Source organism: Prunus persica, chromosome G3, assembly GCF_000346465.2.
Source record: "Prunus persica cultivar Lovell chromosome G3, Prunus_persica_NCBIv2, whole genome shotgun sequence".
Lineage (NCBI taxonomy): Eukaryota > Viridiplantae > Streptophyta > Magnoliopsida > Rosales > Rosaceae > Prunus > Prunus persica.
Window position 1 is genome coordinate 5,525,965 of NC_034011.1, and position 22,790 is coordinate 5,548,754.

The 22,790-nt window shown below is 35.2% G+C and overlaps 2 protein-coding genes across 2 annotated transcripts; both read left to right on the top strand.

Moving 5' to 3' along the window:
- LOC18781994 (aspartate aminotransferase) lies at positions 913 to 6,965 on the top strand. The gene is made up of 9 exons (XM_007215433.2): positions 913 to 1,368; positions 1,524 to 1,571; positions 2,407 to 2,535; positions 2,816 to 2,875; positions 3,291 to 3,447; positions 4,080 to 4,186; positions 4,373 to 4,431; positions 5,670 to 5,778; positions 6,163 to 6,965. The coding sequence occupies exons 1-9, from the start codon at positions 1,306 to 1,308 to the stop codon at positions 6,613 to 6,615; spliced, it is 1,185 nt and encodes a 394-aa protein (XP_007215495.1). The 5' UTR covers positions 913 to 1,305; the 3' UTR covers positions 6,616 to 6,965.
- LOC18782185 (katanin p60 ATPase-containing subunit A1) lies at positions 7,545 to 11,988 on the top strand. Its single transcript, XM_007214966.2, has 7 exons — positions 7,545 to 8,141; positions 9,213 to 9,684; positions 9,911 to 10,108; positions 10,489 to 10,733; positions 10,878 to 11,036; positions 11,196 to 11,283; positions 11,455 to 11,988. Exons 1-7 carry the CDS (start codon positions 8,020 to 8,022, stop codon positions 11,734 to 11,736), a joined length of 1,566 nt encoding a protein of 521 aa, XP_007215028.1. The 5' UTR covers positions 7,545 to 8,019; the 3' UTR covers positions 11,737 to 11,988.

Here is a 22,790-nt window from a genome sequence, read left to right on the forward strand (position 1 = left end):
GGAAAACAAAAGGAGAATAACTTTGCAAGTTACATAATTGAGAGGGATCTTCGCACAAAATAAATTTAAAGTAAAATAAAAATAAATACAATACGGATTTTAGATCATGAGGACGTATTATTGCAGAATAGATGCCACTAAATTGGTTCTGTTTGCCTCCTAAGCTCTGATTCCAAGATGCCAGTTTTTTTTTTGTTTTTTTATTTTTAAACTCCATTTTTCTCTGCATTTTGCAATTAAAAGATGGCGAGGTTCTGTGAGAGAGAATCTCTTGCAGACAAAAATTCAAAGCCATGCTGTGTCATTTTGCGGGGATCTAATTTCGTAGCAAATCAGGAAAATTCTTTTCCTTGGAATTTCTAAATAAGATGTTTTATTTGCTTGCTATTCTCCAAATTCTGGTGCAGAAAATGGGTATTTCAAGAATATGGGAACTCCAAGTCTTGTAGATCCCCTGTTTCTGCTACTCTGTTTTCGACACTTGACCCAACTGCATTAAACAAAACAGAAGATAAAAAATTGGTAAATGTAAGCATAATTTTCGGAGATTCCACATTACAATCATAAAAAAATGGTCATAAACTTCAAAAATAATTTACTTGCCATTCTATAATTTTCCATTTGATATAATTCAGCTTTGTCAGTTTGCTCATTCTGGGTTTATTTATTTATTTCTGGTTTACTCTGGTTCAAAAATGAAATTTAAATACAGAAAAAGAAAGAGCTTTTATTTTATTTTATTTGCCTAACTAAAATCCATCCAGGCAAAAGTGAAAACGGTGGTTTTCTTTTCCGGCAGAGCTAAAAGGTGAAAGAAAATGAGATTATTCATCAAGCAGGAGACAAAAGCAAGTCAAAGAAACGTACCAAAAATAGCATGCGCAAGTCAGTATCTGTTTTCTGAGAGTGAACAGAGAAAAGAAAAAGAAATAAAAGTAAAAGAAAAGCGTTTGGTATAATTGCCTTATCTTTTTTCGAATGTTTATTATGCAGAGAGAGGAATTATAATACGTAATTGGGGTTGTTGACGCGTGCAGACATGGTCTCCTCTCTTAGCTGATAAACGTTACCTACTTTGTTAATGTATTGATAGAGAAGTGTCAAACGTTGTGAGGGTGGAAGCTTTTTGGGTAGGTGGAGGTCTTATCCTCGAAGCAAAAAAACAAAAAGCTTTTATTTTTCTCTCTTCTTCTCTTCATTGCCTTCTGGGAAAGTTTCAGAATTTGGGTTTTGAGGAGGGTCAAGAATTGGGTTGCATAGCTATATTTTGGAGATCATTTGTGAGGGTTGGGTTTGGTTGGCGAGATGGGTTCATATGGAAAACTTGCAAAGAGGGCTGTGGAGACTGAGATGCCGATCATGGTTCAGGTATTCAGGCAAAAACTCCAACTGGGTTTTTTGTAATTCTTTGAGCTAAATCTCTGCCTTATCTCCAAATTTTGGGTCTTCTTCTTTGGGTGTGAATTGTTTGTGGTGTAGTTCCAAAGTATATGTTTTGGTGAAAATGGTAGTTGTTTTTGCAGATACAACAATTGGTTCGAGGAGCCAAGAATGCTGTGTCACTGGCCCAGGTTTGTTTCTCTTATCCCAAGGACTAAAATCTCATTTTGATTGGTTTTATGTTTCGCTGTAACCATGGAGGCATTGAGAAGTGAAAATGATTTTTTATTTGGTTTTGGCGTTGAGATAAATGGTAAACCCAAGTTATTGGACAATGAAAACCGGTTAGTTTGTTCTTTGAGGGTGAGGGCGTGTTTGGTGCTGATTCTGATTGCTGGAAACGATGAATATGATACAAAAGAGGCATTTGATAATTCATGTTTGAATAAGTGTTTGACTAGGAAGCTATGCACCTGAAGAGTGAACAAGCTGTTTGTGTGTGCATATCGGGTTTACTTTTCTGGGTGTAAATACATTTTAAGAAACACAAAATGAGAGAAAAATTGCAACCTTTTCCTATAATAGTTTTTGTGCCAAGATTTTAATAATTGAAACATGCGTCTTTCAAGTTGAAAACCATTATAAAGAACCAAATAACATATCTCTGAAATCATGACTAATGGGAGCCAGTCCGTCCCAATTGTCAAACATGAGCCAACTTGCTTAACTTAATGAAATAAAACACTCTATTTTGTTATATGTTAATTTATGTTCACCAAATTCCTGACCTTTTTTTAATCTATATTTTGCCAAATCTGCTAACTTGTTTATGTTATTTTATTTATCTATTTTTTTACGGAGGTTTGCATTATATGCATGCATGCCAGAACGGATGTTCTAAAAAGCAGTTTGAATTTGTTCATCACATTGGAGTTTTCTTGCATCACTGCTTATTTTATGTGTTCTCTATCCCTTAGTTAGGTTTGGAAAATAGGCTTAAATGTTCTTTGGTTGAAATGTGCGTAGGGAGTAGTTCACTGGCAACCACCCAAACAGGCTTTGGATAAGGTGAAAGAACTTGTATGGGAGCCTTCAATTAGTCGTTACGGTGCTGATGAAGGTATACTTGAACTCAGGGAGGCATTGGTAAAAAAGGTATCATTAGAAATAGTTCAGTGTTTCTCCTAATTATGATCGATTTTAATCCCTTAATACGGTTGATACTTGGGGTTCTCTGTTCAATGTTATATTCGAATAATATATGGCTTGTCATATTCTGTTTTATATGTCATTATTAACAATTACCCTTTAGGGACTATGCCAAGGATTGTTGTCTTTGTCTAAGATCAATATTTTTGAAAATATGACAATGCAACTACAAATTTATAACATCTTTTGCCATCTCTTTTTTTTTTTTTCCTTCTTTATTTTGCAGTTGCATAATGAAAATAAGTTGTACAAATCTTCAGTGATGGTTACTTCAGGTGCAAATCAGGTGATTATCATTGTATTTTATGTTGTGTATTTGCATATAAAAAAAGAACAAATATCTTTATCTTGAAAAGAAACCAAAGTTAAGTTTGGAAAGGCAAATTATTTGTTTTATAATTTGTGCAACTTCGCAGCCGAAATAAGGAGTAAATTGACTTCCCTGCTAAACTTCAAGTGATTAGCACCTATTACGATAAAATATTTCTCTGGAAAATTGTGTTGCCCGGTGAATTTCATATTTGCAGCTGTAGCACCATCTGATTCAGACACATAACCTTAGAAAAATCATACGTTATGGTCATCTTTGCAATTTATTTTGATCTCTAATTGCTCAGCCGTTTGAATATGACAACAAATATTGAGTTTTACAGAACTCATTTCAAGAAATCTGGGATAACTTTGTAACAATTTCAATGCAGGCATTTGTGAACCTTGTTCTTACATTGTGTGATTCCGGGGACTCTGTGGTTATGTTTGCACCATACTACTTCAATGCCTACATGTCCTTCCAGATGACCGGCGTGACTAATATATTGGTGGGTCCTGGCCACCCAGAGACACTTTACCCAGATGCAGGTGAGAAGCTTAATGAACTTCTCATTGCAGAGGGACATAAAAGAATGACAACATTTTTGAACTTCCATCGAATGATATTTCTACTCTTTCTATCTGGATATAAATATAAGCACACAGTATTAGAAAGGGTGTAATGTTTGCCATTGGTCGAATCAAGTAAAAAGGCTTGTTATCTTCTGTTGTCATTGCATGATAAATTGTGACTGCTGCTTATATTTAGTTCCCCTGTCTAATCACCTATATTGAGCCTGCTAAAGTATCATAACATATTACATTAGGTTTGTGATAAATTATTGGTGCATTCCAACAGTCCATCTTGGACGTGCTGTGGCAGGCATGATAGTTCTGACAACTTGGATCATTTGTCATGCATTGCATTGTCTGATTGCTTCTATGCATAATTAAGGTACATTATACATATAAGTTGCATCTTCTATTGATGCCCCATAAATAGGTGGGCTTGTGCTTGATGTTAGATTAAAATTGAACGAATTAAAAGGGGCACACTAGTTCTCTACCAGGTGGATTGGAGAATTAATATGTTTGTAGAATTTGAGATAAAACAATGTGATTGACTCTAGAGTATGTCCAGTTAATATTCTTTCTTTACATCATATACACTGTTATTTCAGACTGGTTGGAGAAAACGTTATCGGAAACAAAACCAACCCCAAAACTTGTTACGGTTGTTAATCCTGGCAACCCAAGTGGAACCTATATTCCGGACCCTCTTCTTAAGGTCTCTCTCTCTCTCTCTCTCTCTCTCTCTCTCAATCCGTGTCTATGTGCAAAAGAGTTTGCAGTTGTGAATGTGTATGCATACAAAAAAGTGTGTTGTGTTGATTGAGCCGTGTGAATAAACTGTTTGATTTCTTAGAGATATTCTATATGCTTTTCTTATTTTCTTTCCTCTCTTTGTGAGTAGAGGATTTCAGATATTTGTAGAGACGCTGGATCATGGCTTGTTGTGGATAATACATACGAGTAAGTATATTAAATTTTCTCTGATTGTAAATGCTGCAATAATATGTTCTTAAGTCATTTTTTTGCTGACTTGATGACATGGATTTATATGATTCTCATCTAGAATTTGGTCCGTGTTCAAACATGGGTGTATTCATTGGTATAAATCTCAGGACACACACATAACATTGCTTGTGGGTTCCCTTTTAGGAGGAATGGTAGTTACTCTGATCGAAATCTCAGTTGATTTCATGGCAACCATGATGGTGATCCTTGCATCTGTTTTTGTCCATGAAACTTCACTGACCTGACTATTAAAAAAGTTTAACATTGTGAACTGCATACTACATTGAAGTTTTTTTCTAATTTGATTAGCATGCAAATTGATCTGGAGTTTTTGTATGAGGAATTATGTAAAGATATGTGAAGATTGGGGCTGAGAACCATTATAGTACAGAAGGAAAGCAAAAGATGAAATAAAATAGAATAGCAAAAGAAGGAAGAGGCTGTAAGTTGGTTTGATTCTTCCATTCTATTGAAACTAAAAATAACCTGAACCATTTGGCCTTCTCCCCCTAACATCTTTTGAATATCTCCAAGTTTAAAGATTCTGAGCTTTACTGAAGTGAATGTTTACTCAGATGACTTTTTGCCTATAATTGGATTGAGATGTTTGGATGCCAGGGAAAATGGATCTACAAAAGTGACAGGACTACTGTTTAGAAAACCTTAATTGGGCAAAGTGTCCAACTGAGCATTTGAATAGGTTACTGTAGCTTTAAAAAGGGAGAGCCTACAGATTTCTCTGCCCTTATCAAAGTTCTTTGAAGAAAGCCTTTTATAATCTCTCCACGTTATGGACCCACAGTAATGTCAGTCCATAACTTTCTTGAATAGCAGTTATGTGAGTTTGCCTTTTGCTTCAGCAGAGGTTAGGCTGTCTCGGTTATATTGCCTAGTACCTTTATACACTTATATTAATAATTGTAGTCCACTGAGTTCAAAATGTTAATGTGTAAATAGGTTTTAATACATTCCATTTGCACTAGATTGGGTCCATCAAGAATGACATATATACCAAATTGATGACTTATTTACCTGAGTACTCTTGAGTGTATTCAAAGAAACATCTTTTTCTTTTTTCCTTTTCACCAGTGCTGTCGGATTGTTAACTGCTTTTGATTGAAGAATTAATGTGTTAAATGTTTGCTTCTGAAGCATCCAAGAGTACATGTGGGTTTTAAAGTTTGATTTTGCAGGTATTTTATGTATGATGATTTGAAACACACATGTGTGGAGGGAAATCACATAGTAAACATTTTTTCCTTCTCGAAAGCTTATGGGATGATGGGATGGCGAGTTGGATATGTAAGAAATACTTTTTATCTCTTATGCTTGTTAAGTTGATAGAGCTGGTTTGAAAACAAATGTGAGTTTTGCTTCATTCAGTAGGGTATAGAGCTTGCATCTTGCTAGCTGATAATTACCTTCAAGTTTCTTGTGGTAGTGTATTCCGACAAAGAAAATCAGCTAAATCAACAAGAGTCAAAAGGTCATTTATGGGCAATCACCTTATCAAATAGCCATTTAACCAATCAAATATTTTTGACATTTCCTTGCATGAACATGAGTCATAGAAGTTTTGATCGATCTCGAAATGGTCAAGGTTGTTCTCTTTGAACTAAATATTTGATAACATATGTATGCATGAGTAAGCATTGCTGATTCAAGCTAATTGATGAATTTATGCAGATAGCATACCCATCAGAAGTAGAGGGTTTTGCTACCCAACTCCTCAAAGTTCAAGATAACATTCCCATCTGTGCTTCAATAATTTCACAGTACCTTGCGCTCCACTCATTGGAAATGGGACCCGAATGGGTCACTGAACGAGTGAAAGGTCTTGTCAAGAATAAAGAAATTGTTCTAGAAGCGCTTTCCCCTCTCGGAAAAGATGCTGTTAAAGGTGGAGAAGGTGCTATATACTTGTGGGCAAAGCTTCCGGACAAATATGCAGATGACGATAAATTTGTTCACTGGCTTGCTCACAGGCATGGGGTGGTGGTGATCCCCGGAAGTGCGTGTGGGTGCCCAGGAAATGTGAGAATCTCCTTTGGTGGCTTGCTAGAGGATGACTGCAAAGCTGCCGCAGAAAGGCTGAGGAGAGGGTTAGAAGAATTGATCAGAGATGGAATGGTTCAGTAACTTTAACTATTGCATTTAATTCAACATTGAAAATGGAAGTCCATTTGCCAGTTTACACAAGTTTGAAACTGGTTCTTTAGAATAATGGAGGGTCTGCTGCAAGCAAAAGAATTAGAGTAATTTCAATGAAGTAGGCAATGCCTAAGTTCTAACATGTGCTTGTATTGTTATTGTACACATTGATCTTTAAAATACATGCAATACATGGTTCAAATGTTCACATATATATGGTCGTATATTTCTTTTCCTTTTGTTTGAACTATTTCTGTATTGGAAACAATCATTTTGAAAAACTCTGTCAAATTCCGAGAATGAAAGTAGAAGCTACCACAGCCCTGGTTGCTTCTGTACGTATGGTAGACAATTTTGACTGTGTTACAATAGTAAGCTGTGTAGTTCTATCATATGTTGTGCCTCTATTAGTCTAAACTCTTTCATGCCGACACCAAAATAAGGCTTCTTTGAGAATGATTGTGTTCTGTTGATATGTTTATTTACTAGGGTGGGTGTTATAATTATTGTAATTCTTGACTTCCTCTAACACATACACATGGGTATTTTCAATTCATGACTTCTCCAGTGTTTGCTAACGCAAAAGAAATTGAAAAGTACGTGGTGTTCACGTTACAATTCGTAATCCAATACTTTAAAAACCATGAATTAGATTGATGAAGGGTAGGTAGCCATACTCATTTATTCTCTCCCCTAGTTGTGACTTGTCTGGATAATGAGTGTGTTATAAGTAATTTACCACTGAAGTCATAAGATTTAACATTTGGTAGAAGTTACAAGATTTAACATTTCAAGAGTCATCGATAACTTAAACAAATTGAAAGAAAAAGAAACTTATTTTTTACTTTTTGACACAAGGGTGGGTGGGGAACAAGAAAGAAACCTTAATTTGAAATATTTAAGAATGAGTTTGCCAATTGCCACCATACCTCTTCAAAAAATGAAAAAAAAGAAGAAAAAGGAAAAAGCAAAAAGAAAGAAAATAAGTAGAAATCATGAAACGGGTATTGGGTTGGGTCATTGTGGGCCCATTTTTTTTTTTTACCGAACAAGCTTTTGTGTTCAAACTTTGGTTGGGCGGGCCCTACATACTCAACAACAACCACAACTAATCTCACACACCAACATAGCCCAACCCCGTAACGACTAAATACCAAGGACAATTTGGTCAATTCACAGAGCATCATTGCTCCCCTCCCCCACCTTGGAAACGTTTAAACGGCGACGTCAAAAGCTCCCTGGGCTGCTTCATCGTCCTAGAGAAAGACAGAGGGTTCTAAAGAGAGAAACTGTTGAGTTCGAGTTTGAGCTTCTTCTTCCTCAGTACATGAACCCTAATTGTACGGAACCCTAGAAATCAGAGCTAGCGAGCAAGAGAGAGAAAGAGAGGGAATGGTGGGGCCAACTCTGGTGGGTCTGCAAGACCACCTGAAGCTGGCGAGAGAGTACGCAATGGAAGGGCTCTACGATACCTCCTTGATCTTCTTTGATGGTGGCATTGCTCAGATCAACAAGTACATTTCTTAATTTTGTATATTTTTGTACTCTTTTCTTTTTCCTTTTCGTTACAAGTTTATCTGTCTCGGAGCTATGTGTGCAAATTTCTAGGTTTTGGTTGGTCATTCTTTTGAAATTTGAGCGTATATGGAATTGCATTTTTGGGTCTCTGTTTGATTCATGCGGACCACAAGATTTGGTTTTTCTATATCTTTTCAATGGATAACCAATCTTCCGGGAAAATGTCCATTCTTTTTGCTTGTTTTGTGATAATTGAAAGTGTTGGAGGTGGAAAGAGAATTTTTGGGCATTCTTCGAAGGAAAATTTTGGTAATGAGTGCCAGAGGCCCTTTACTTTTATTTTTCTGATTTGTATATGAAAATGAACAAATGAGAAAAGAATTAGTCCTACTGATTATTACTATCGCATTCTGAAGGAACTGACTATCTACTTTCAGGGTGTCCGAAACCATGAATTAATTGATGAAGTAGAGATTACAAACATGAAATTTGAACTACATAGAGTTTTCCTAAACCATGAGATTGCAACATATGCACAATTTCAATGTTTTCATATTTGAACTATATTGAGCTAAAAAACAACTTTTATAAAATGATTAAATTTGAACTAGATTGAGCAAAAAATTAACTTTATAAGGTTATGATTTTCGCTTTTATTAATCCACAAGGGGTACGAGTTGTGCAAGAAAACCATTTGGGAGAGGGTTGGGGGGATTCCATGTGCCTACTGCAAGGGGTGCAGTTGAATTTCCCTGACAAGAATATGCTTTGGATTTGTTTTTTTTATGTGTATTCATTTACATGATAACTGGAGAAGAGTGGAGAGGATGATGTTTTCCCAGTTCTCATTATCAAATAGCATCCAAAGATTAATAGGGTTAAAAAATTTCTTTGTAGAAGTTTTTGTAGGTGCTATATTCTACCAAAACAGCGTGATGGGCCTTTGCCAGACTATGATCTGTTTTGAATGTATCATTGGAGTTCTATGATTTATAGCATTAGTTTTGTCATTATTGTTCCTCCCTAAGTTTACTTGGCAGAGATTTGAATTTCTTATTTGCTTCCAGGCACCTAAACACGCTTGATGATCCGTTGATTCGCTCGAAATGGATGAATGTAAAGAAAGCACTTACCGAGGAGGCCGAGGTTGTGAAACAATTAGATGCAGAGAGAAGAGCATTTAAGGAAAGTCCCTTGGGCCGACGCCCTTCTTCGCCTCCAATTCATGCTAAGTCGTCATTTGTTTTTCAACCCTTAGATGAATACCCAACTTCTTCTGGTTTGCCCATGGATGATCCTGATGTGTGGAGGCCACCAAGTCGGGACACTACAGGTAGAAGACCTGGAAAGGCTGGCCCAGGTGGTATGAGGAAGTCACCACAAGATGCAACTTGGGCTCGTGGCTCTGCAACAAGAACAGCCCCACCTGGCCGTGGTGCAAAGGCTGGTGGATCAAGTAGGGCTAACTCAGCGGTTCGAACATCTGCTACTGGAAAGAAAGGCACTGGTTCCATCAAATCTAGCAAGGCAGATTCAGCAGTAAGTTCTATCAATAAAGCTGTAATCTTCATTATTCAAATACCCACCACTAGTTAATTATGGTGTGCTAAAAACTTTTGTCTTGATATCATTTGCTTCATATTTCCTTTTTGCAAGGTGATGGAAAACTATGACCTGCTGTCGTAGTTTTCAGCATCAAAGTTTGAATCTATAGTTTCAGTATCTTTCATTGTCCTGCAGACTGATTTGTTTTTGAAATTTTTAGAATGGTGATGCTGAAGATGGAAAGTCAAAGAGGTCACAGTATGAGGGACCGGATCCTGATTTGGCTGAAATGCTTGAAAGGGATGTGCTGGAAACCAGTCCTGGAGTGAGATGGGATGATGTTGCTGGTTTGACTGAAGCAAAAAGACTTCTAGAGGAAGCTGTTGTGCTTCCTTTGTGGATGCCTGAATATTTTCAGGTTTTGTTGAATTGAAACTCAATTATGATAATGGTATCTTGGGTACATGGCTATTTGCATGCGATCTTTCCTATGTTATCACTTAAGTTTCTTTAACAAGCCGCACTTCCTTAGGATCTTACTTTGAATTGTGTAGCTACTTTTTGTATGGTGGTTGTTGTTATGAAATATATTTGACATATAAACGAATCCAAATGAAAGTAGTTACATTAGTATGACCCAAATAGTGTTCACATCTGTACTTTGAAAAAGCAGGCTTTAATTTGTATCTACACATTTCTGCATTTCAGTGAAGCAATTGATTCTTATTCTACATGCTGAAATGTCTCTATCCAGATGGTCCATTTTTCAGATTGAACTTATTGCTTCTTTGCTTGCAGGGAATTAGGAGGCCATGGAAGGGTGTTCTTATGTTCGGTCCTCCTGGAACTGGGAAGACGTTACTTGCTAAAGCTGTTGCTACTGAGTGTGGAACAACTTTTTTCAATGTCTCCTCTGCTACTTTAGCTTCAAAATGGCGTGGAGAGAGTGAACGTATGGTACGGTGCTTATTTGATCTTGCAAGAGCTTATGCGCCGAGTACAATATTCATTGATGAAATTGATTCACTTTGCAATTCCCGGGGGTAAGATTTTAATCTAGTTTTACATAAATATCTTAATTAACTTCTCAGATGTTATTGCATGTATGTTATATTCGTGGAAAACTTACATATGCATGAGGTATCTTTTCTTGCGTTGACCCAAATTCAAAACCTCAATTTCTCTAGGGCATCTGGGGAGCATGAGTCATCTAGAAGGGTGAAATCTGAACTTCTAGTTCAGGTAGATGGGGTCAACAATACTGGCACAAATGAAGATGGTACTCGTAAAATAGTGATGGTTTTGGCCGCTACTAACTTTCCATGGGACATAGATGAGGCACTCAGGTTGGCCCTTATTTTGTTGTATTTATGTTTCAGTCTCCTAGCCTATCTTCAAATTTGAGTGGGAAAGAGATTATGTGGTCAGCTGTGTGTATATTGCATCTTGCCAATGGACTACGCCTGTTTGCCCTTGATGTATCTAACCTGGTGTTACTCATTCAGGAGGAGGCTGGAGAAGCGTATTTATATTCCCCTACCAAATTTTGAGAGCCGTAAAGCACTTATTCGGATAAATTTGAAATCCGTCGAGGTAACAACTGACTACGAATATTGTATTATTGTTATGGTATTGTAGTCAAACTGTAATTTGAGCAAGTAAATTTTTCTCATACATGTTATATAAGAAAATAAACAAATGTTATGTTTATTTCCAAGGTTTGTGTGGAAATTGCTTCTAATTATTTCTATTTATCTGCATCAGGTGGCTCAGGACGTAGATATTGATGATGTGGCTCGCAGAACAGAGGGATATAGTGGTGATGATCTCACAAATGTTTGCCGGGATGCTTCCCTGAATGGGATGAGGCGCAAAATAGCTGGAAAGACGCGTGAAGAGATCAAGAGCATGTCCAAGGATGATATCTCAAAGGATCCCGTTGCCATGTGTGACTTCGAAGAAGCCTTGCGGAAGGTCCAGCGGAGTGTTTCTCAAGCTGATATTGAACGGCATGAGAAATGGTTTAACGAATTTGGATCAGGATAGATCTTATCAGCGCATATTGTAGGTGATAAATTGATGCACTGCATGGTCGAGTTTCTGAGTGATTGTGTCTTGTTTTCCTTGATCTTTTCCTTTGTATTTAGGCATAAATTTATTTGTGCATTCCAAGTGTTGGAAAGGTGTCTTAGTGTTGTGCCATTTTGTATCTGTAACCGTGCATGAGTATATAATCTGCTTCATACTACTAATACACTGCAAATTTCATTCAATGATTTATAATTTGACCTTCAGTAAGAGAATGATACAACATCCTTATGATTGAACGTATGTGCTATCATCAAAACATTTTTCATGGGCCAATTCCGAAGCCAAAATGGCCTACAAGCAGGGAAATCTTTTAGGCGGGAAGGGACGGTAACAGTGCCACGTGTTACTAATCCATGTGTCATAATATGGATTGATTGATGGACGATGTGGTTGATACTTCATGGATGTAGGGTACAATATCAATGAATAGATATATATGTTATAATATGAGTGAATTGACAACGCAACTTCATCGGATCTGAAGGGTTTTGGTTTTTATTTGTTTTGTTTTTCTAAGACACCTGTTCCTCGAACCCATCTTCCGAGTTTGAGCACTTGGTTGTATTAATTGATTGGGACGGCTAAAGTTCCTTGGCTGGACGGACCCAAAAATTTGGCTGCGTTTTGAAACCTAAAACAAAAGAATCGAGTTAAGAAAAAAATGTCTTTGGTGATCCAATGCCCCAAGCTGGCTTTTCATAGACCAAAAAAAAAAAAAAAAAAAAAAAAAGAGTGCGAAACAGAAAAAAAGGCGGCAATATGGGTGCATTTTGAGAGAGCATATTGCCACAACCACAACACTAAACCACCTTTATAAATAAAAATGCTGTTTCCAATTTAATTAAGTTGCTCCACCAACCTTGTCTCATCTCACACCAAAGATCATGGGAACCTTCAATTTCAATCTCAATCTCATTTCTTTTCTTCTTCTCCTTGCCCTCTTCACCTTGTATCCTACTACAATCATTTCCACAGAGTTGAGTTCACCAAACTCACTAGGAGGTAAAATAGATAGCAACCTATTTGCCCTTGAAATTAATTAACTTGGTTTGATTTGATATATGTAGATTTTAATTCAAATTTGTATTATTGGGTTTAAGTTGGATTTGGGTTTTGAGCAAATGGTGTTTTTGTTTGATATTTAATTTTTGTTCTGGTGGTGATGATAATGTGGCATGCATGGCAGATATTGAATGTCAGTACATAAATTGTGGGGAAGGAGTATGCAAGGCTTCTAATGAGACACTGCTTGGTTTTGACTGTGAATGCAATCCTGGTTGGGTAAAGATTTACGTTGGTGTTGGTCTATTGAGCATCCCCACTTGTGTTCCAAACTGTGAGTCTCTCTCTCTCTCTCTCAAATGTAAATGCTTGTAGTTCAAGTGTTTAGAAGCATTTACCCTTATATCCAAGATTCTAAGTTCGATTCTCCATTCCCAAATATCACTTGTGTAGAAAAAATATAAATACTTAAGAGATAAATTAAGTTGCCTTTTAAGTTTTAGTTTATTTTTTTAGTACAAGCGGTAGTCACACACACACAATCAAGATGCCATGGAGAATTCGATCCTGAGACCTCTTATAAGCACTGCAAATCAAGTCCCTTTTAAGTGTTAGTTTAATGTATAAATGAATGACCATTATGTATCAATGTTTAAAACAGTTGCTACATTCATTGGTCGATCCAAATTTACACGTAGTTTTGAAGGAAAATTATGTCAAGAGAATATTTTTTTGAAAGATATTATGTGTGTTGAATTGTCAAAATGTGAATCCAAATCATACATTTAAGCGTAATTTTTTTCTTCTAACTAACAATGTTGATATACAACTTAGCAAACCATATTTTCTAATAAGAGAAAGATGATCATATAGTCACCTTATTGATGTGAATTTTTTATACTGTAATTGTAATCTGGCACTTTTGCAAATATTACAGGGCAGGCTAGCTGTAATATAATATAATCAATCGGCTATCACAATTTTGTTGGCATTAAAATAGTAAAAGGACGCTAATTACGAGAAGATTGTGATTTGGTTAAATACAAAAAGATAAATAATTTTTTTGTCATTGTTTCAATCGACATGTGAACATGGGCGGAATTACCACAGGGGCTACATCCCTTCCCAGTGAGGTTTTTGGGATAAAAAATATTAAACTTATATATTTACCTTCTTACAGTTTTAATTCTATTGGTGAATATATTTTTATTTTGATAATATATACTATAATATATAATTTCCAACAAAAAGAATGTAAGTAAACGAAAAAAGAGTGGAAAAATCAGCTCCCTTTATTTATTTTTTAATCACAAGTTACTAACATAATTTTTCCTTTTTACTCTTCTCCTAATTATGGAAGGGCAATCCACTGACAAAATAAACCATTTCAGCATGGACTTTTTATCTGCCTTATTTTTGGAATATTATTGCTACTTTTACTATAGGTAAATTAGAATTGCGGATGCTCTAGACACCAGAGAAGTAGGTTCGGAAATTCACCCTCCATGCCACAATTGAATTTCCACTTTGATTATTCTTTTAATATATGAGAAAGAATAGAGACACAATAATTGGTTTCATATATGATGATTATTTACAGGCACGATTAATTTCCAGTGTGATGAATCTCCCTCACCACCCGCACCACCTGCTCCTCCGATTCCGCCAAAAGGTGATATAGCAAAATTATTCGTTTACCATGCATAAATGCATTTTCACTTCGAAAAAGACTGAAAACTAGTAATGCTATACGTATCACATTTTTATTCGTTTACGATGCGTAAATACTTTCACTTTCTTTTTCATGCATTAACAATGAAAATTAATTTCCAGGCTGTGCTCTTGTTTGGTGTGGTGATGGAACCTGCGTAACCAATGGAAGTGGATACGAATGCCAATGCCCTCAAGGCTCATGGAACTTGTTGGATATGCCAGCCTTCGCATGCTTTAAACCATGTAAGCTATCAATTAGATTTATCAAACAGTCTTATTCACAGTTTTCTTGCAGCTTATTATCATTATTTTTACTTTATTTTTATAGTCACTTTGTTCTTTTCTAAACCTTATTTTAGGCTATTTTGGAGGAGATTGCAAGAGCAAGGAACAATCGTCTAGTACTCGTATCTCTCAAAGAAACCGTATATCATGTAGGTGTACATTTATACAGTTCTAAGCACTAAAAAAATGATTAACATTAATTAAAAGAAAATTACCATGAGGTAATGTTCTTTTACTTGATCATTAACATGTCATGTGGAACCTTGTTTGAATGTAAAGGATATTTCCAGACCGCAAGATGTCTACACTAAACATTTGAATACATTCAAACAGGATTCTACATGTATGCATGGCCAATGATTTAGATTTATAATTTAACTTTGAATATATGGATTTAATTGGGCCAATGGGCTTTTGCCTGGTCCTGCTGGTTGACTTTCATATCCTTGAGCCAGCTTTTTTGAGTTGGGTAAGTCCATTGTGTGTGCTGAAGTTCATCTAAGCCCAATGATTTTTTCTATAACCAAATAGTTGTTCGTTTAGTAGTACTTTTGTTTCCAGTGTTGAAAGAGGTTTCAAGTTCGATTGCTTCCCCTCCCCTCCCCTATCTAATGGGAATTGTTTCCGTCAACTATATTTTGAAGTACAATTTAGTTTTTATTGTGTTATACATACACTTTTTTTCTCTCAAATTATGATAAATTTTTTTTTTTGGGGTACAGTAACCATTATCCTGTTGATATCAATCATTCTAACATGGATTTGACATGGAAGCAAACGTAGGACGAGAAGACAACATGTACATGTTCAGATGGTGGCCATGAATTGGTTATTCTGCACTTTTTTGTTTAATATTTTGGATCAAAATAAAGTCTATTATTTCACAGCCAATTAATTATAAAATAAAGAATCTCCATGTATTATTGTATCTCATGAACTCTCAAAGATTTGAACCCGAAACCTATCCCCGAGAAGAGAAGGGTGGATTTAGTATAGAGTAGCTAATGTTGCAATAATAAGATAAAGGAGAGCAAAGAATTTATAAGAGACAGAGAGAGTACAAGAGCAGGGACAGTTCATAGATTTTGTTGCCTTGTTAACTAGAGAACAATAGCATGTGCTCGAGAAAGTTTGCTCTGCATTATATATGTTGTTCCAAATTGCTTATAATTGCATGCTATGACTGTTTTTTTTTTTTTTTTTTTTTTTTTTTTGTACTTTCAGTTGTCATCTTTCATGGCCCCAACAATTCCTGTTCATGTCTGAACTAGATTACATGTTGGTACTTTCAATTGCTTAATATATATGATTGGTAATAAATTATGTTGCTATTTGGCTTTTGTGAGGTAAACCCAAGATGGTATTGTTCTGGAACTGAACAAAACCCATAATCATATTTTCACTGTCTCAGATCTAAAGAAATGGAAGACTTACTAAATCGACTGCTTTTGTGTTTGAAGGCAAACCATGACACCATGCATGGTGTTTAGAATTGACAAGTATAAAACCATAATTTTGAATTCTCTCCAAAATGGGAAGTATCATGCAAACTTGCATGTTTCCGATTTCAATTTAGGAAAGTTTTGGGGCAACTTTGTTTTCTTTCCAAAAATTAATCTTTTCTTATCTTGATAATTTTTATTTATTTAATTTTTTTAAGATCAAATGGTAGGGAGATAGTATTCATAAATTACGTCACAAGAGCAATACAAATACAATAACCACAAAGGGGTTAAAACCACTACCTTATAAAAAAACCAAAAAGAAAACCAGCATATCTGTAGCCACCTGCGAGGGGTTGAAAGGGAAGAGAAGAAAAGAAGAGGGATAAAGGGGAAGAGGAGAGAAGAGAAGAGGAGGGAGAGAGGAGAGGCCGAGACCGCCTCCCCCTTCGTTTTAGCGCAGAAATGAAGTTAGGGTTTGGGTTTGGATTTGAGGGCGTATTTAATGCACTATCTCAAGACCAAAAACAGAAGTACTATCTGGATAATTTTATCAAGTCGTGATGACTTTCTTGAAGATCAATAACACAAAGTAGCAACGTTGTAAGAGTCAAGTAATATTGTAAGAAACCTTTCTTACCATGGGAACATGTTTAGAACCCGTACGATTTGCAGCTTTATTATCTGGGTCCATTGTCAGCACAATGCGATAAAAATCCCATAATAAATAAAACTAAATTTCAATGATGCAATGTGCGTGGTTAGGGCACTGCAAACTCATGTGGCCACTTGTTCCTGTCGCTAATATTCTTCTAGATTGATCTGGTTGAATTCTTAGCTCCATCAATCAATTGTTTTTGTCCACTTCTTTACTTGGTAAATGTAATCAAAATCTTAAGTGCATGTTTAATAACTATTTTTATTTTAGTTTTTTATTTTATTTTTTTGAGCTATAATTTAGAGGAAAAAAAAAAAGGAGAACGGAAGTGAGAATAAAAGTGGAGATGAGATTGAGAGGGGACGATGGGAGGGAGGAGTAATAAAAGTGAAAACAATTCTTCTCATCCATCCTTCCCTCTCAGTCTCATCCTTACTCCCATTCTGACTCTCATTTTCCTCTATACTCTAGCATAAAAAATGAAAACTAAAAACTAAAAATGAAATGATTGTCAAACCGGCCCTAAACAATTTAGTTTGCTTTATTGCAACTACTTATTTTCTTATTTTGTTATATTTCTAGCTTACTCAGCATATATATCCTTTCCTTATGATCATTCTTTTAATCATCAAATGCTTGAAATCCAAAAGAAGAAACGAGTAACATTGTTTCCACTGCTCAACTTAGAGAAGAGAGAGAAGAAAAGGATGAATGTTAATTATAATATTAAATTTCTTTCTTCTTTTTAATTTTTTATTTCAATATATAATATTATCTTTCTCTAGTAGGAATCTCAATTATTTTCTGCAGCTTTAGATCTTACACTTTAACAGAATCTCTCTCTCTCTCTCTCTCTCTCTCTCTCTATGCACAATTTGGGATTTTCAGGTCAGAGATTTTTCATATATTTTTTTTCTTTTTCACATAAAAGTTTTAATTAATGATCAACAATATAATTATATCAGTATAGTTTGCAGCTCATTGTTTCTTTTGAACATTGCATAATTTTCTCTGTCTACGTGTATTTTAAAAAAATTATATTTGATAACATCATTAATCAGTTTATTTAACAATAATAATGTAAGTGTCTCAATGTTCTGCTCAACTTTTGTGTTCTTAAAACAAGAGTTAACCTATGTTCAACTCTTGCTTCCTCTGAGACTAAAGTTAGAGTACTTCATGGATTCTCCATCCCTCACACCATATATAATGCACGTACAACTAGTTTGACAAACAAAATGAAAAATAAAAATGAAAAATTGTGGTACTACGTATTATACTATAAGTGAATATCGGATTTATATTTTTGGATAGATTAATAAATATCCACCCATATCATAATACGTGACCGTATTATACCAAACCATAATTTTTAAATATATGTAAGCCCAAATTATTGGGAATATTTTTTATTTTGTCAATAGTTATTGGCTATATTTAGTAATTCACCATACAGCCGCAATTGTGAAATGAAGACAAGAAGCATTGGTACCCAAAATGTCCGGATCATATAAATCCTGGCAAATTTATGCTATTGAGTGCAATGAAAATGATGAGTTACCCCTTCAGCTCTCGATCCGACGTAAGAGAAAGGATCATAATATTATTTTTATTTTTTAACGAAAAAAAAAAAGAATAAGAATTTTTTATTTTTGCGGAAAGAAGAAGAGTCTATAGTCAAAAGGGCAAAAGTAAAAATCCAACATATATGATACCAATATGGCAATCTGTCAAGAGTGGAAGGTTGATATTTACTAACTTCCAAACTCAAATGTAGTGGAGAAGACTGAAGAAGATGACATTTGATGCGTCAAAATACTGTGACCCATATTATATAAATGTATGTATATGTGTAGAGGACAGATATGATAAGAGAAAGGGGCAGCCACCTTGTTTGAATATTCCATTCTATCTTCACCTTGTTCTTGGTGTTTTTCCATTGGTTTGCTGCTACACCATGTCACCATGTGTGTTGATAAGAGAGTTTGGGATATGAAAAGGAAAAAAGCGACCCCAAGTGCAGTAAACTATATAATACACTAAAAAAACTAATCATGGCATGTTGTCCCCCAAAAAGTCTCCATTTTCTTGCATGATCTCCACATTCTTGTCAGTATACTAATTAAATATCAACATTTATGATATTATTGATAGAATTTCTGAGTGAAATGTGCAACAAAACTAATATCATAAAAATTAAATATTTCATTTTAGAATTTGCTAATAATTAAGAGAAAGTATCCAAAATAATTTATATTGTGGTTGTGGAGGTAAAAGAAAGGATGAACCTCATTAGCAAAGCTAGCAATTTATCATAATTGTTGGCATAATAAAGAAGCTCCTATAAAGTCAATGAGTCGTTCTTTTCGCTATGAAGGTCTAGGTTTGAGTTTCACTGTCGACAATTCCTCTTGGTGAGTAATCTGTAAAAAAGAGGGTTAAAACTCCTTCTGTAAGTCCTCAAAGAGACCTTAGTATGTCATAATCCTGAGATATATATATATATATATCTTCTGGATTGCCTTAAGAAAAATCTTATCTGTATGACAACAGTTTTTTAATCATGTTTGTATGTATATCTTGTGACACGTAAGTCCAACCAAGTAGTTAGGTGTTTGCGTATGTTTTTCATTCCAACAGGTGCCTAAATCGACCAAGCCATCTAATACTAGCCTTTTCAAGCACATAGGCTGTAAAATAGGAATTTAAGCGTACAAGCCCTAATGGTTGTAGACCAATGTCAGCAAACTTCACCCTCGAACAGAAAAGAGCTCAGATCCTTCCATTTACTCAGCTAGGGGAAGAAGGCAAAACCTACCTGCTTCCATATGTAGGGTAAACTAGCTAGGGTCGTACATTGATTCAATATGATTTGAGTTTGTATGCAATGTTGCACCCAAATTCGAATTCATCTCCTCATAAATTATATATTTATATATGCTATAATTTTCTCATAATTCATTAATTCTTGTAAGTCTAGTCGAATCGAGTAGTGTTAAGTTGAGTCGTACCAAGATTGAAGCTTTGAGAGCTTGACATTGCATACGAGCTGAGCCAAATCAAATCAAACTCAAACTCAAACTTTACTCATAGCACATACAAGCCAAGCTAAATTTTGAAATATTTGAGCCAAGTTTAAGCACAAGCACAATCAAATTTGAACAGTAACGTATGTGTGATGCATTCAAAAGTTGACTAAACTTTTATTGATTGATCGAAGGACGATATGTCTTGATCCAAATTCCACATTTAGAAACAAATTTGACTCCCCAATTTACTAAAGTCAAGTATATTTTGCTTAGGTTGTACTTGATTGATTTTACCTTAATCACTAGGACGGTCCAACTCCATCAAGACACGTGCAACACCTCCTTCCATTCTCCTCTATGACATTGATACCTCTTCATGTCTTATTGGATTGCCATTTTTAGGTCATAGAAACAAGTACAACCAAACCTATAATGGCAATCGAAATCAAAACCCTTGAACTGAGAGTTTGGTAATGAGATTTTAGTGGCTATGTATGAGTTTAGACATTCATCATTTTATATCTACAGAAAGAACCTATCTCACTAACCGGAAAAATAATTAGTCTTTGGATTCGACTCATTTTCTGCTTGTATATATGAGGATGTGAAAGAATATCCGTAAAATCTCAACTTTTTTAATGATATCAGAGACATGTTAACCAATGTGTTACGGCTACTTGGCATTATTCTTTTGTGTACTCATTGAATTATAATGTTTTTTTTTTCCTGCCCCGAAATCCATTTTAAAAGTAGTTTGTCTGATGCTCTGAAATCATCACAGAAAGTGACCATCTTATCTCACACGACACGAGAGAACTAAGAAATATTGCACTGAGTTGTCTTATTGTTTATCTTACTGGTTAAATGGTTTCCATTAAGACAAACCGATTATTGAAAGATGCTCCTTAAAAGGATACCTTTTTATTATTTAATGAAAACTTTAACAAAATAATGGAAAAAGAACATGTCAGCTTTAATTAATATATTACTCAAGACCAGGAAAAATAATGGAAAACAAGATGCTATATCCCAACAAAGATTGAAACAAAAAGCATCTTGCTTTCGTGATGCATTTTATATGCCAAAAGTTGAGTAGAGTGTGGGGGCAGTTGCAAATCTAATCTTCCATGTTCAATAGTTGCTTGCAAACTCTTGGAGCTTTCAATCATACAACACAAAGCATCAAGACTGAACAAAATTTACTTACTCAATTGGGGACAACGGAGTCTTCAAATCAATTGTTGTTTGTGAGAATGTGAAAGCTTAATGGAAATTCTCTCCTACTCTATACCTATAGCTAGGTGTAAATCTCTCTCTCTCTAGCTAGAGACAAACGTGTACATATATAGGACCTGTGCATATACAAAACCACACACAACCCCATACATACAGAGAGACACATGACATGAGAATCTTCATACATATAATGTCATAAGGCTCCCTCTCCATACATACAGAGAGACACAAACCCATGACTCTTGTTTTGAACCCTAGCCGCCATCATGGGAAATGACGATTTTTCACTCACCCATGAAGGTAGCACCACTGAATTCTCTTCTTCTTCTCAACTGACCCACACAGAATTGGCCGCTCAAATGGCCTAGTTCTTGAAAATACAGAAATAGAATTAGAAACAGACATCGAATCCAATCCAGACACAGAAAATTCCTACAAATAATATTCTCTTATATTTTAGCATGGTATCAGAGCCTAAGTTTTCTTGTGACATGTGCTTGTATTATCCTTACAATTGCATTGTGTAGACTCTGCTTGCCTTTTCATTCTTTTATATGAAATAAACACATGAGTAATTCATAATATGAATTCAAACTCCTTATTTTGATTTCATTACAAAATAGTAAATAGACCATAAATGTGAAAGTCTTCTTTTGTTATTTACACTAATTAAGAGTGATTAAAAAAACATAATTGATTGGAGGAAAATGATGTCCTCATTATATATAATATAATCTGACCGATCTCCCATTTTGTACAAAAAGAAAGAAATTTAAAAGCAGAGAAGACGTCTGGCTTTTGAGACTGTTTGTGTACAGAAGGTAGGACTAGGAGCCTAGGAACACAACAAAAAGTTGATTTTACAGCTTTCTGCTGGTGTAAGAATTCTAACGATGGTGGATGGATGCATCAGCTTAATATATATTAAAACAAAAGCGTTGTAAATTGGGATACTTCTGCTCACTGTACTTGTACTTCTTCTCATGCATACAACCTTTTACTAAAAATAGAAGTTTGTGTGCACATTTACAACTCTCAAGGAATTCTTGCTACTTTCATGCCCCAAAAAAAAAAAAAAAGAATTCTTGCCAGTTAAGTTGTTCGGGCATGTTTCAGTCTGACATAGATACATGCATGCATGCATACATACATATTTGATGTACAGTCTTTGGGTAAACGTTCTTATAATCATTTTAAGAAGAGTGGAGTTTATCACCCACACAATATCGAAGTATTATGAGAATTTGAATGTGAAACCATTGGTCTACAAATTAAGGTCTTTTATAAGTGCCAGACTGCTAAGTGGCCAATATCATACAAAATTCACAAGCCACAGAGAAGATAAAATTTGACATGCAAATAGAATCAATTGTAACTGAAATGGCGTGATATGGTTTAGCTAGGTTGGTGAATATGAATTTGGAAACCGTGGTATAACTATAGTCTGAAATATCGAAAATATCGACGAAATATCGAGGATATTTCAGAACATATCCATGTATATATCGTATAAATATCGACAGTATCGACGATAATATCGGGAAATATCGATGTCGATAATTTCGCTCATACTTCAGCAATATTTTATCAAAATATCGATGTAAAGGAAAAAAAAAAGGAAAAAGAAGAAAGAAAAAAAAAAGG